Consider the following 14,505-nt stretch of genomic DNA (forward strand, 5'->3'; position numbering starts at 1 on the left):
TTATAAACGACCTGGATGAGGGCGTAGAAGGGTGGGTTAGTAAATTTGCAGACCACACTAAGGTCGGTGGAGTTGTGGATAGTGACGAAGGATGTTGTGGGTTACAGAGAGACATAGATAAACTGCAGAGCTGGGCTGAGAGGTGGCAAATGGAGCTTAATGCGGACAAGTATGAGGTGATTCATTTTGGTCGGAGTAACCGGAATGCAAAGTACTGAGCTAATGGTAAGATTCTTGGTAGTGCAGATGAGCAGAGAGATCTCGGTGTCCAGGTACACAGATCCTTGAAAGTTCCCACAGGTTGACAGGGTTGTTAAGAAGGAATACAGTGTTTTAGCTTTTATTAATAGAGGGATCGAGTTCCGGAACCATGAGGTTATGCTGCAGCTGTACAAAACTCTGGTGCGGCCGCACTTGGAGCATTGTGCACAGTTCTGGTCACTGCATTATAAGAAGGATGTGGAAGTTTGGACCGGGTGCAGAGGAGATTTACTAGAATGTTGCCTGGTATGAGGAAAGGCTGAGGGATTTGAGGCTGTTTTCGTTAGAGAGAAGAAGGTTGAGAGGTGACTTAATAGAGACATATAAGATAATCAGAGGGTTGGATAGGGTGGACAGGGAGAGCCTTTTTCCAAGTATGGTGACAGCGAGCATGAGGGGACAAAGCTTTAAATTGAGAGGTGATAGATATAGGACAGATGTCAGAGGTAGTTTCTTTACTCAGAGAGTAGTCAGGGTATGGAATGCTTTGCCTGCAACAGTATTAGATTTGCCAACTTTAAGTACATTTAAGTCGTCGTTGGACAAGCACATGGACGTACATGGAATAGTGTAGGTTAAATGGGCTTCAGATTGGTGTGACAGGTTGGCGCAACATCGAGGGCCGAAGGGCCTGTACTGCGTTGTAATGTTCTATGTTCTGTGTTCTAAGTACTCATCCATTGCCTGCATTAAATGAGAGGAAACCTGAAAGAAGAAAAATGTGTTAAATTAGTGCCTGACTGGTGATCAACTTTGCTTGTTTACACATCTTGCAGAAGAAAACTTGGCATTAAAATAAAAGGATTTGGATGCAATTAATTGCTATGAATGTTTATAGCTCATATCTTCTGTTTTTTCGTAAATGTAACCCATGTGGGCAAATGTGATGAGTTATTTAGCACATAACTCTTAGTTGGATGAAAGAAAATTATTAATGTATTTCTTCTACATAAAGAACAAATTGTATTTGCAAAGAAAAACCTGTTCTGCAACATTTGGTTTTACATTTGCTATCAATTAGAATATGCTACAAAGAGGGAAACAATGTTTTTAAGTGTATGTTACAAATATTTAGCTCAATATCATTTATTTGAAACAAAAAAAAGGTATATTACAAGTGAATTAATTTAAAACTGACAAAAACAATGCGCATCCCTTAGAAAAAATGATATCCATTAGTTACACAGATGGCTTTGTCAGGGTGAGAGACTACATATTTGTTGGCTGCAGGACTTTTGCAGAAATTGTGATTAAAGACAGATGCTTGTAGTTAATTGAGACTTTGAAGATGTTTCCAAACACCATGAACCATCCTACATAAATATCTTAGTAGTTTTGCCATGACTTATTAAGAATGATTGTCCATGTTGCTGATGGGGGGTCTCACACCCAAGCAGCTCACAGCAGGCTATAGTGGGCATGTGTCCCAAAACTTCCCATCAATTTCCCACATGTGCCCGCAGGCTAGGCTGCCTATCAGCAAAATAAATCCCTGCTGTCAGTGCTTAGTGACTCTGTCTTTAGTGTTAGCTGTGGCTGTTCTCTTGACTATGAGTCATCTGGTTGCCGATTCAAATCCCAGTGCTTACTTCCTTGTTTTTCAGGTCTGGATCAAATTGTGCGTGTTGATGCTTTTTCAAGTAATAAACATGTCTGTTGGCTAAAAATTGCTTCCATTTTGTTCAAGGCAGCCTGACTAGGTGAAAAAAGGACAAAGAGTGTCAGGTGGTGAGATCAGAATAGCAGGATCCAAGCTGTTCTTGATACTTTTGCCTAAATCTCAATGACTGGAACTACAGCCCACTTCAGGGACTGGAGAGAACTGCAATAAATATCAGGCTGCTGCCTAATTTTGCAGCTTTCCTCAAGTTAGTGGATCCTGGAAGTTCAGGAACAAGATGCAGAGGAAGGTAGTGCCAGAGTTCAGTGGGTGGTCCAGGGGAAAGAACAGATGGATTCCTAGAGTCACTGGGGAGAAAGAATAGAAGGGTGACAGGGCTGATGGGATGTGGGACAAGGTGTAGATGGAAAGCTGGACACTTAGATATGTACAGGTTTAAAATCAGGGATCAGAGATCTCGTTGCAAAGGAGAAGTTAAGGACTGAAGTGGTGGCAGTCATCAGGGTCCTTTAATATGGTGTTAGGTATTCAGCAGGACTGCTTCTCTAATTGCACAGACTGACAGACTCAGGGTAAATCAATGCTGGAGGGAAGATCTCCAGCAGGGGCTTTACCACATTTCCTGCTTTTGGCAAAACTGCAACATTTACTTCAAGCGTGGTAAAGAACACCTTTTTTTTTGTCCTTGCCCAATATGAACACGGACTCACTTCTAAACTGCCATTTGGAGGCCACAGTTGGCCACATAGTGCCCATGTTTAAAGACCAATGTTGGCTAACTTCCACCCCAGTGTCTCAGTGAAAGATGATCAACTGGAGGATACAGGATCCATATGAACTGAGTCACACAAGTACAGTGCCTTTTTAAAAGTGGGCAACAAGTAGAAATTAACTACTGAGGTACTTCCGGATAATTGAAAGTCTGCTAAAAATCCAAATGCCATTTTATTTTTCCTTTGTTGTATTATAGCTTCTTAATTTTGACTGTGATAAAGGTAATTCATGTAGGAGTTTTACATTGCAGTCAGGACTGCTTCTAGATGAATGTCTTTCAAGTCCAATAAAGGAAATAAATTATTTAGAGCTAAGGAGAACAACTGGCCTAGGAAAAATAAATTAATAAAAGACAGACCACAACGTAGTTAGGTTCAACATTGGAAAAGAAAAAAGCCACGCTGAGGTTTAATCCAGGGCAGGGTTTTTCAGTTCTTCTGATGAAGGGCTTTTGCCCAAAACATTGATTCTTCTGCTCCTTGGATGCTGCCTGACTTGCTGTGCTTTTCCAGGATCACACTCTCGATTCTAATCTCCAGCATCTGCAGTCCTTACTTTCGTCCTTTTCAGTTCTTCTGTTTTATAGAAGGTCACTGGACCTGAAATCTTAACTCCAATTTCTCTCCACATATGCTGCCAGACCTGCTGAGTTTCTCCTACACAGGGTGGTTTAGCACTGCAAAATTTTAAAAATAACCTACCTTCAAATCTTTCACCTCTGAATATAATGGAAGGAGGTGGTGTTCTTTACCCATGCTTGAAGCAGAGTATTTCCAAAGCAAGAAAACTGGTAAAATGCTGGGTTGGTATCCTCCCTCAGCATTGATTTATCTTGAGACAGTTAACCAACCCACTGTAAGGAGACAGGTTAGTCACTGAAAGATTTTAAAGAGGATGAATAACTGCATTGTAATTTAAATTTTAATACCCGAAGACTGAGTTTCTTGTGCCTGTGGAATCTCGGCAGTTGAGGGGAGTTGTGAAAGACTTTGAAACATTGTTGGTGGCCAGAAGGAGCAGGAGTGCTTCTCCCTGCCCACCAAGCTCACCTCCATAAAAGCAGGCACCATTGATCGTCCAATTTTTAACCCATGCACCCATACACCAACTCTTGGTACATCAGATTTAGCTCTGCCTTGCTCTCCTTCAGAACTACCTTATAATCTGACAGTTGGAAAGAATGCAATCTTGTGACTTCAGACGAGTTTTCAGTGAGATGACTTCAAATATAGATAAAAACTGAAATTAAAACTGAATTGATTCATGGCATATTTCATTTTCCCATCGAATCAATTTGCCCATTCAGTCAGATTAACGAAAATAGAAGCAAGACAGTCTGTTTCCATGCTGTACATCTCTATGACTCTATGTAACCTCTCAAGCCTGACCCGCCATTCAATGAGATCATTGCTGATCTGCCCCAGCCCTCAGCTGCTCTTTCATACTAAGTCATCATAGCCCTCCTTATTTCCAACATCTACCTACCTCCTCATTATATATTTTCAGTGATTCAATCCCCAGAACTCTCTGTGTACACATAGCCAGACATTTGTTACCCTCTGAGAAGAAATTCCTTCCCATCTTTTTTCACGAGTCTCCCATTATTCTTCTAAACACTAATAAATAAAAGGCCAGCCAGCCGAAATATCCGTTATTGATAAGTCAATCTCTTCACCTCAGGAAACCGCTTAGTGAATCTCTTTTGAACAGTCTCCAGTGCCATTATATCCTTTCTTAAGCATGGGAACCAAAACACCAAGTGTGGACTCACTAGCAACCTATACAGTTGTAACAATATTCCTCTATTTTGAACTCCAAATTCCAAAGCCAAAAATTCCTTTTGCCTTCCTAATTATTTGCTGCATCTGCTTGCTAACTTTTAGTGTTTCAAGCACAAGAACGTACAGATCCATATGTGCTACACCTTTTTGGAGACTTTAACTCATAGTTTGCCTTTGATTCTTCCTACCAAAGTACATGACTTTACACTTTTGTGTTAAACTCCACCTATCAAGTTTTTGCCCACACACTCAGTATATTTATATCCCATTGCAGATTCCTTATGCCCTCATTGCAAAATACCCTCTCACCTACTTTTGTATCAGCAGCAAAGTTGGACACATTACACTCTGCCCCCTCCCCTCCAAGTCAGTAATATAGGCAGCAAATAATTAAGTGCCATGGACTGATCCTTGTGGCACGCCACTAATTTAATCTGCAAGATTTATTAATCTGATTTCTGTCATCTATGTCTTAACCAATTCTCAAACCATGCTAATAATTACCCCATATATCATGAACTCCTATCTCATGCAATAACTTTTTATGTGGCACCTTAAAGAAAGCCTGCTGGAAATCCAAATACAATACATTTTCCCATTTGGCTTTATCAACTTTGTTTGTTATATCCTCAAAGAACTTTAGCAAGTTTGTAAAACATGATTTTTTTCTCACAAAACCATATTGACTGATTGCATAAACATTTCTAAATGTCCTGCTATTTCTACCTTAAGAATGGATTCTAGCATTTTCCCAATGATAGATGTAAGGTTAACTGGCTTATATATTCCTGCTTTGTGTCTCCTGCCCTCCTTGATTGGAGGATCACATTAGCAGTTTTCCAGTCACCTCGAACCCTCCCAGAATTTAGTGAGAACTGGAATATTTTGACCAATGTCTCCATCATCTCCATAACAACTTGCTGTAAAACAAGTGCAGACTATCAGGTCCTGATGGAAGAAAGTGAGGACTGCAAATGCAGATGCTGGAGATCAGAGTTGAGAATGTGGTACTGGAAAAGCACAGCCAGTCAGGCAGCATCCGAGGAGTAGGAGAATTGACATTTTGGGCATAAGCCCTTCATCAGGAATGAGGCTTGTGGGCTAAGGAGGCTGAGAGATAAATGGGAGGTGGCGTAGGATGGGGGTCGGGGGCTGAGGCTGGGAGGGTAGGTAGCTGAGAGTGCGATAGGTAGCTGAAGGTGGGGGTAAAGGTGATAGGTCGGGCAGGGGAAACGAGGAAACTGGTGAAATCCACATTGATGCCATGTAGTTGGAGGGTCCCTAGGCAGAAAAAGAGGCGTTCTTCTTTCAGGTGGTGGGTGGTAAGGGTTTGGCAATGGAAGAAACCCAGGACCTCCATGTCCTTGGGGGAGTGGGAGGGGAGTTAAAGTGTTCAGCCTCGGGGCAGTGAGGTTGATTTGTGTGTGTGTCCTGGAGATGTTCTGTGAAGCATTCCACAAGTAGGTGTCCTGTCTCCCCAATATAGAGGAGACCGCATCGGGAGCAATGGATACAGTAAATGACATGTATGAAAGTGCGGGTAAATCTCTGATGGATGTGGAAAGCTCCTTTGGGGCCTTAGACAGAGGTGAGGGTGGAGGTATTGGTGCAAGTTTTGCAATTCTTGCTGGGAGGGCAGGGTGGGATGATTGGGATAGTGGACCTGACAAGAGAGTCACAGAGGGAATGGCCTTTATGGAACACAGATAGGGTTGGGGATGGAAATATATCACTGGTGGTGGGGTCTGTTTGTAGGTGGTGGAAATGGTGGAGGATGATGCGATGTATCCAGTGGTTGGTGGGGTTGAAGGTGAGGATCGGGGGGTTCTGTCCTTGTTTCAGTTCGAGGGATGGGTTTTGAGGGTGGAGGTCCTGATAACTTGTCTGTTATGATTTCAGTTAATTTGTTAAATATATTGTTCCTTGTATTACAGAATGCTATAAAATATTTCCTCTCAATAGCACATCGCTTATCTGATTTCCCTGGAATGTTTACAGTGTCTTCTGCCATGAAGTCTGATGCAAAATATATGTTTAAATTATCTGCCATTTCTTGTTCCAACACTCACTTTATCTGTTCTGTTTCTTTTTATACACTACTAGAAGGTCTTGCTGTTTGTTTTTAATTTCTTGTTAATTTAGTTTCAGTATTAATTTTCTCCCTTTTTGTTAGCTTTTTAGTCATCCACTGCCGGTTTCTAAAAAATCATTCTAATCCTCTTGCCTACCAACAGTTTTCACCGCTTGAAATGCCTTCATTTTTGATTGGATATTCTCTATGGTCACATTTGTTAATCATTGATCCTCACTGAGTCATTTTATGACCAGACTATGGTTTTATTGTGCATTGTATTGATAGTTGTATTCCATCCAAAGTCCCTTGAGAAAGTCAGCACAAAAAATGGCACACTACTGCAGAATATCCTAAGGTTCATGACAGTTTTCATCGCACAGATTCCTCAGACACTCCCAGTTAAATGATCTGGTTAGTTCTGGCAAAGCTGAAATAACAGCAGTAAAATTGTTTAATTCACAATCCTGGTTCTAACCTGCATTTAGTTTTCTGCCCTGCTTCTAGGGGGGGTGGGGGGGGTGGCAAAGTGGTTCAGTGGTTAGCACTGTTGCCTCACAGCACCAGGGTCCTAGGTTTGCTTCCAGCCTCGGGCGACTGTCTGTGTGGAGTTTGCACATTCTCCCCGTGTCTGCGTGGATGTGCTCCGGTTTCCTTTCACAATCCAAAGATGTGCAGGTCAGGTGAATTGGTCATGCTAAATTGCCCATAGTGTTAGGTGCATTAGTCAGAGGGAGATGGGACTGGGTGGGTTACTCTTCAGAGGGTCAGTGTGGACTGGCTAGGCCGAAGGGCCTGTTTTCACACTGTATGGAATCTAATTTTCATGTAAAGCTCCTAGTAAATGTGCCCTGTGCTGCAATTTTTTTTTGTATCTGGCCATATTGATTTGTATGTTACTTCCATTATCTTGGAACTACTTCTAAGTCAAGGGTTTTTCATGATCAAAGAAATTACAATTGATCCCCTTAAAATTGATGCAAACACTTAAAAGTCATTTTTAAATGCTCTTAAAAACACTGCAAGATTATATGCAAAATGTAGAGAAATAGAAATGTTTGGTTTTGATCTACTTTTGGGTTCACTGTCATCTCAATTCAATTTACTAAACCCAGTTCCAATCATATACTTTTAAGCTCTTCCTTCGCATGCACTCAACTCACAACATTGTTCTTGTCAGCCCATTTCACGTTCCGAAAAATAATCAAGGATGCTCACCAGAAAGCATGAAGTTCTGAAATCTAAGTTTGTGTCAAAGCTGATATGACAGAAACTGCACAAAATTTGCCATTTCTTAAAATGCTAAAAGGAGCACATTTTGGACAACTTTCAACAAATTTTCACTTCAGTGTTTATCTATTCTGGACAAATATGCTAGTATCTGAAATCTGGCACACAAAGTTATATTTGCTGTTCCAGGCAACGATCAACAGTTTGAATCAGAAAAAATCACATTAAATGTCACGGACACATCAATGGATAACAAATCTGAATACAGGCAGTAAATTTAAAATAAATTTGAAAGATATAATTTCATCATCAAAGTTGTTCACCTTCAAATATCAAGTCATTTTGATTTACTTTATGTCTGCAAAGAGAATTTTTACTTTAAGTATTTTTAAATGAAAACAGGTTGATTAAGAGGATTGTGTTGATTGTTTACAGGTACTGGTCATATCTGGATGGATGACGTTGCTTGTACGGGAGCTGAGGAGACGATTCTTCAATGCAAATTCTCAGGATGGGGAAAAACTAACTGTGGGCATGCAGAGGATGCAGGAGTAGTCTGCAAGATTGACTGATTTGGAAAGGGAATCATTGATCATTTAAACATTTTCATTTTAAATGGTATTTGTTTCTGCTTTGATTTCTCTTTTATTGTTAAAAACCCTGTTAAAAGTAAACCCATTTTTCATAATTTAATCATTTATTTCACAATATCTATGAAAAGCAGTTATATTCAAGAAATATTATGTGTGAAAAAGACCATTATTATAAATAGTTATATTGTTTGATAATCACAATTCTTTGCACTGAAGAATATGGACCCAAATTTTATAGTTCTTGTTACTGGCATGACTTTGAAAAGCAGCAATAGAAGAAAACGTTATTACTGTCATTTGTTCCTTCCATTAAGTTGGTGTTGAATTACTAGCTATATGTTAGAATGATCTGGGGTATATTGGCAGTCCAAGATGTTCAAACAAAACCTGCATTTGATATATGAATATTTATTTTTCCAAGATGGCATCTCAAATATTCCATTCATTAACAGGGTTGACATAAGAATTATATCCTCACCCAGAGCTCATTGCAATTTTGTCTAAGAATTAACCACTTTAAGTGATGCAGTGCTGCAATATCCAAATCCTGCAACATAACTTACAGCAAAGGAATGAACTGAATTGTGCTGGTAGCTTCTCACATAGCATGTTTCTAACTAAAGGGTATTAGAACATAGGACATAGGATTGCAGACTAAGTTATTGACCCCTCAAGATTCTACCACCATTCAACTGGAACACAGCTGACCTGCACAGCAATCATAATTATCTGCCTTTATTCCAGGGAATTTATTTTACAAGATGCCAAGGTAGAAGCCCAGGTGAAAAACAGCTGGCCTGCAGCGAGTTAACAGTCAATTGGCTTGAAATAGACTGTCAGTGGAGTTTCCATGTTTTAGAGATATGAAGTTCCACTTAAAATGCAGCCAGCTAATCAGATGCCAAATGTCTTCCATGACTAGCAGGGGCACCAGGCACAGAGGTCATTCTCAATGCTTCATTCATGATCAAGAGACATTCAGTGGTGGATCGTTGGCTCTCGCAACTGGATGTGGCATTTGCAGTATGAGAGGCCATAAAGTGACGGACAGTGGTAACACATTAGGAGCCATTCTATGGACCCAGGGGCATGTTAGATGGTGCCCTTCCCCTGTCCATCCCAACCTATACAGGGAAGCCTACGAGTTTAGGAAGAGGTGGCCTCTCTTGTTGTTTGTAATCTCATCATTTAAGGGTCTTAATCAGCCCACTGGTGGCTGGCTGCTGAATGCCTCTCCCTCCACTGCTAAAACCACAGGAGGGGCAGGGACAATTGGGTTGCAGTGAGCAGGCTGGCAATCTTTAAACATCTTTAAACAATCTTTACACTGGTAGGACAATGCAAAGTCCAGAACTATATTTCTGTTAATTCTAAGAAACAAATATTATCTCAAACTTTGAAAGCTTAATTGACACAAGATCCACAGACTTATGGGAGATTGCTACTAGTTTCATCATGAAGTTCTCTCTGATTATATTAAAGAATTGCTTGGCTTTAATTTTAAGGTTATTCACTTTTGTTCTGGATTCTCCTATCAGTAAAAATAATTTGGATTAAAAAAATTATCAGTCTCATGTTCAGATCCTGTGATCGTGAAGCATAATTATCCTGAGCTTGGACAAGTTGAGACAGACAGCACATAAGCTTCAGATGACTTGTTCACCTCAATGATTATGCTGTGCAGCCCATCCAAAACATGCTTCTAACTGACTGCAACTTAACAGAGAACTTAGGAACGTGTGATAAAGGCAACTCACTCTCTTAAAGGAGAAGTGCTTTCATGCTGCAGCAGCAGTTGCTGGAACTGGAACAGAAAGTGTTGGAGGTAAGATAGGAAGCTTCAAATGGAGCAACCTGAAGCTCTATCTTCATAAAACAATCTCTACGTATCTAGGATTGGCTTAGTTAACCTTCTCTGGGCTGTCTCTAATAACAGTATATTTTTCCTTCAATAAAGGGCCCAAAACTGTTCACAGTATTTCAGCTATGATCTGATTAATGCCTCATATACTTTCAGCAAGACTTCCCTACTTTTATACTCCATTCCCTTTGAAATAAAGGCAGACATTCTTGCTGAATTTATATGCTAGCTTTTCTGCATGAGGACTTGTAAATCCTTCTGTGCTGTACCTTTTTGCAGGTGTTCTCCATTTAAAAAAATATTTAGTTCCTCAACTCTTCCTGCCAAAGTGTACAACTTCACATTTTCACACATTATGTTCCATCAGTTAAATTTTTGACCATGTCCTTAACCTGCACATATCCCTCCTTGGACTCTTTCTATCATACTTAACATTTGTTTTCAAACCTATTTTTGTATCACCCGCAAAGTTGACTATTGTATATTCATTTTTTTCGCGTATATCATTAATATATATTGCATATAATTGTGGTTCCAGCACTTACCCCTAAGACACTCTTCGAGTTGCATCTTGCCATCCTGAAAATGCCCCCCTTATCCTAACTCTCTGTCTTCTACTAATTAGTCTGTCAGTCTATCTATCTATCTTAATGTACTTCCTCTAACACCATAGATTTTTGTCTTATTAAGTTGTCTAAAGCATGGTGTCCTATCAACTGCCTTCTGAAAATGCAAGTATATTATTTCTTCTTTATCTATCATAATTGTTACCTCCTCAAAAAATTCTAATAAATTTGTCAGGCCTAATTCCTCTACATGAAGCCATGCTGTCTCAGCTTGATCATATTATGTGTTTTAAGATGCTTTCTATTTTATTGTTAATGACAGAATCTAACAATTTCCCAATGACAGACATTAAGCTAACTGACCTATAATTCTTGGTTTTGTCTTGTCTTTTCATGTTTTCTAATCTTCCGGAATGCAGAGTCCAAGGACTCTTGGAGGATTTCTACCGTTGCATCCACTATCTCTGCAGCTACTTCCTTTAATATTCAAGAATGCATCCCATCCAGTCCAGGGGACTTACCAGTCTTTAGCCCCATTAATTTCCCTGGTCCCTTTTCTCTTGTGATAGTTATTATATTTGTTTCCTCTCTTCCTTTTACCCTTTGAATATTTATAATTTTGAAATACTAATAGTATCTTATACAGTGAACATTGATGCAATGCATATATTCTACTCCTCTGCCATTTCCTGGTTCTCAATTATTATTTCTTTGGTTTTGTTGGGTAATGGTAGAGCAAGCATGAAGAGTCAAGTGACCTGCACCTGCAACAATTTTCTATGTTGCCTTCTCGAAGAGCCGAGTGTAACTTTGGTTGCTCTCTCCTTTTATGTGTAAAGAAGCTCCTGCTGAGCATCTTGATAATATTTGCAAATTGATCCTCGAAATGTTACTCCTTCCTCTTTATTACTTTTTGGTCATCTTTTGTTGGTTTTTAAAATTTACCCAATCCTGTGTCTTACCACTAATCCTTGATGCATTGCATTGTTTTTCTTTCAATTTGATACTATCCTTAATTTCCCTGGTTAAATGTGGATGAGGAATAGTGGGGGGGGGGGGGGGGTTGGGAAGAAAGGGATGATGTTACCACAGGAGACTAGAAGGGTCTCAGGACAAATCCTCTGTATGAAGTGGGGCCAGGTAGGCAGAAAGGTCAATTTCGGGGTCTGCCCATTAGCTTAGTGACTGGTATACACTGATACTTGATCTCCTTGCTGCTCCACAGTTCTTTTTCTTTAATATTCATTCTTATGATATGGGTGTTACTGTTATTAAATACCATCAATTTTGCTGGAGGAGGTGATGGTGTGCTGTCCACTTGAACCATGTGGAAAAGGTAGTTCCAGAGTATTTTTAGTTAGGCATCTGCAGGAGTTTGGTCCAACAATGAGAGAACAACAAGTTTAATTTATGTAGCACCTTTACAATAATTAAACAGCATAACATGCTTTATAGGTGTGTTACATAACAACGTTTGACACTAAACTACACAAGGAGATATTCAGCAAGATGATTTAAAGGCTTGGCAAACGAGGTAGGTTTTAAGGAGAGAATGGAATTTCAGACCTTCGGAGTCATGCAGCTGAAAATACGCCTGCTAATTGTGGAAATAGTTAAAATCAGGAATGTAAATAGAACAGAGTTTGAGAAATCCAATGATTGGGATGTGGAGAGTGTTGTCAAGCTACAAAACATTACAGAGTTAGGGAGGGGCAAAGCCTTCAAAAGATTTGAAAACAAGGATAGTGCCATATGTGGGACAGAGAAAATTCACCTGACAACAACATCGCTTCAAATTTATGTGCTAGCAAAGAGACAACCGAGTGCCATGATCACTTATGTGCAAACACATGCATCTCCAGGTCTTTTACCTTTTGTTTGCCACTTCTTTATACCATGCCCTCCCCACAATAGCAAAGATATCTGATGAGTTAACATGCTTCTTAATATAAGCCAGAAGCCAGTTTTATTTCTCTGCTTTTCTTTTCTCCTATTTACTTGTCTCCAACACTTTGAATTTAAGGCAATTTTTGTTCCCTACACACATGTATTTATATGCAAATAAGATTACATGTTAATATTGCAATTGGGAAATTGGTATTAAACCAATGCAAACTACAGTGAAAGTGCTTTACATATTAAGGTAAACTTTCTCTATCTGTCTTACCTTGACAGATACGATAGGGGTTTATGATAACTATTTTACTGTAGCACTGAGTTCAATTCAGTAATAATAGTGATGAAAGCACTTACCTATTGACTTTTAGAACTTGTGAACAATTTTCAGAGCTTCACACATTAAAATGGCCACTTTCTGACAAAATAATGCTGTATATGAAAGTCATACCTGTTTAATTGTGAAGATTTTGATTAATTTCCACTTTTTTCATACTTTAGTCAGTTTTTGTATCTGGGCAGTGGCAACATCTCAGTACTCTGCTGTTCCTCCCTCTGTAGCATTGATTTTTTTTCCAATCACAGTTTACAGATAAAGAACTCACTTGAAAACTTACCTCAGGTTATACAAAATAAAAAGTGATAATAATTTTGATGGTCCTCCACTTCTTTTAATGTGAAAACAAGGTAATCACAGAATGACAGGAGTGTTATGGCACAGAAGGAGACCATTTGGCCTAGTGTTCCTGCACTGGCTGTTCAAATGAGCATCATTACCTGAAACTTACTTACAAGATGGCGGTAGAGTCAGACTCCTAAGCCAGAACCCGTCTGCTCTGTCTGTTTCTTTTATTTTTCTCTCTCTCTTTTTTGCATTTTCTTTCTATTTCTTTCTACCTCCCTTCCTCAGGCAGCATCAGTGATGTCCGGAGTAAAAGCCAGCATGGACTCCCGGTTCAGTCCAGTCTGGGTTAGATGAACTATTATTCTGAACACTTAATTCTCTATTTTTCTAATTAATTGCTGGAGTTTTAAATTGCTTTATTTTTCTGATTTTTTTCCCTAAGAATTTGTTCTTAAGAATCTGTAAGTTGGTACCTAGGATGGCATTATAAGTGACGACCTGTAAACTTGTGAGTACATGTGATAATAAAGCTAATTCTAATTCTACCTATTGCCAATCTCCTGCTTTTTCATCATATCATCAAACTTTATTTATATCCAAATAATCATCTAATGCTGAAAAATGTGTTGCTGGAAAAGCGCAGCAGGTCAGGCAGCATCTAAGGAGCAGGAGAATCAACGTTTCGGCATAAGCCCTTCTTCAGGAATATTCCGAAACGTCAATATTCCTGAAGAAGGGCTTATGCCCGAAACGTCGATTCTCCTGCTCCTTGAATGCTGTCTGACCTGCTGCGCTTTTCCAGCAACACATTTTTCAGCTCTGATCTCCAGCATCTGCAGTCCTCACGTTCTCCTAAGCATCTAATGCTGTCTTGAATGCCTCAACAACCTGTGTTGATCTGAACTGAACACCTTTCTAGGCAATACGTTCCATACCCTAACTACACGTGTGAATATTTTTTTCTCTGTGTGAATATCACATTTGCTCCTATTGCAAATCACTTTAAATCTGTGCTGTCTTGTTCTTGATTCCTTTTATGAATGGAGACAGTTTATCCCTATGCATTCTATTCAGCATGCTCATGATTCTGAAATCTTCTATCAGATCTCCTTCTCTCTAAAGAGAACAGCCCCAACTTCTTTGATCTACCTTTATAAATACCTTATAGAATAAAGGTATTCTTCTAAGTTGCTTCTGCACTCTTCCCAGTGTGCTCCCACCCTTCC

General features: G+C 39.5%; 1 protein-coding gene across 3 annotated transcripts in view; it reads left to right on the plus strand.

The window, feature by feature from the left end:
- Positions 1–13,824, plus strand: part of scara5 (scavenger receptor class A, member 5 (putative)) — an 82,382-nt gene extending 68,558 nt beyond the window's left edge. For all 3 annotated transcript variants that reach the window (XM_043685073.1, XM_043685078.1, XM_043685084.1), the window contains one exon: positions 8,174–13,824. In XM_043685073.1, the coding sequence (XP_043541008.1) occupies positions 8,174–8,310 (137 nt within the window). In that variant the 3' untranslated portion in view covers positions 8,311–13,824. The remainder of the gene's footprint in view (positions 1–8,173) is intronic.
- The last annotated feature ends 681 nt before the right edge of the window (positions 13,825–14,505 follow it).

The sequence above is a fragment of the Chiloscyllium plagiosum genome, chromosome 3 (genome assembly GCF_004010195.1).
Source record: "Chiloscyllium plagiosum isolate BGI_BamShark_2017 chromosome 3, ASM401019v2, whole genome shotgun sequence".
Classification (NCBI taxonomy): Eukaryota; Metazoa; Chordata; class Chondrichthyes; order Orectolobiformes; family Hemiscylliidae; genus Chiloscyllium; species Chiloscyllium plagiosum.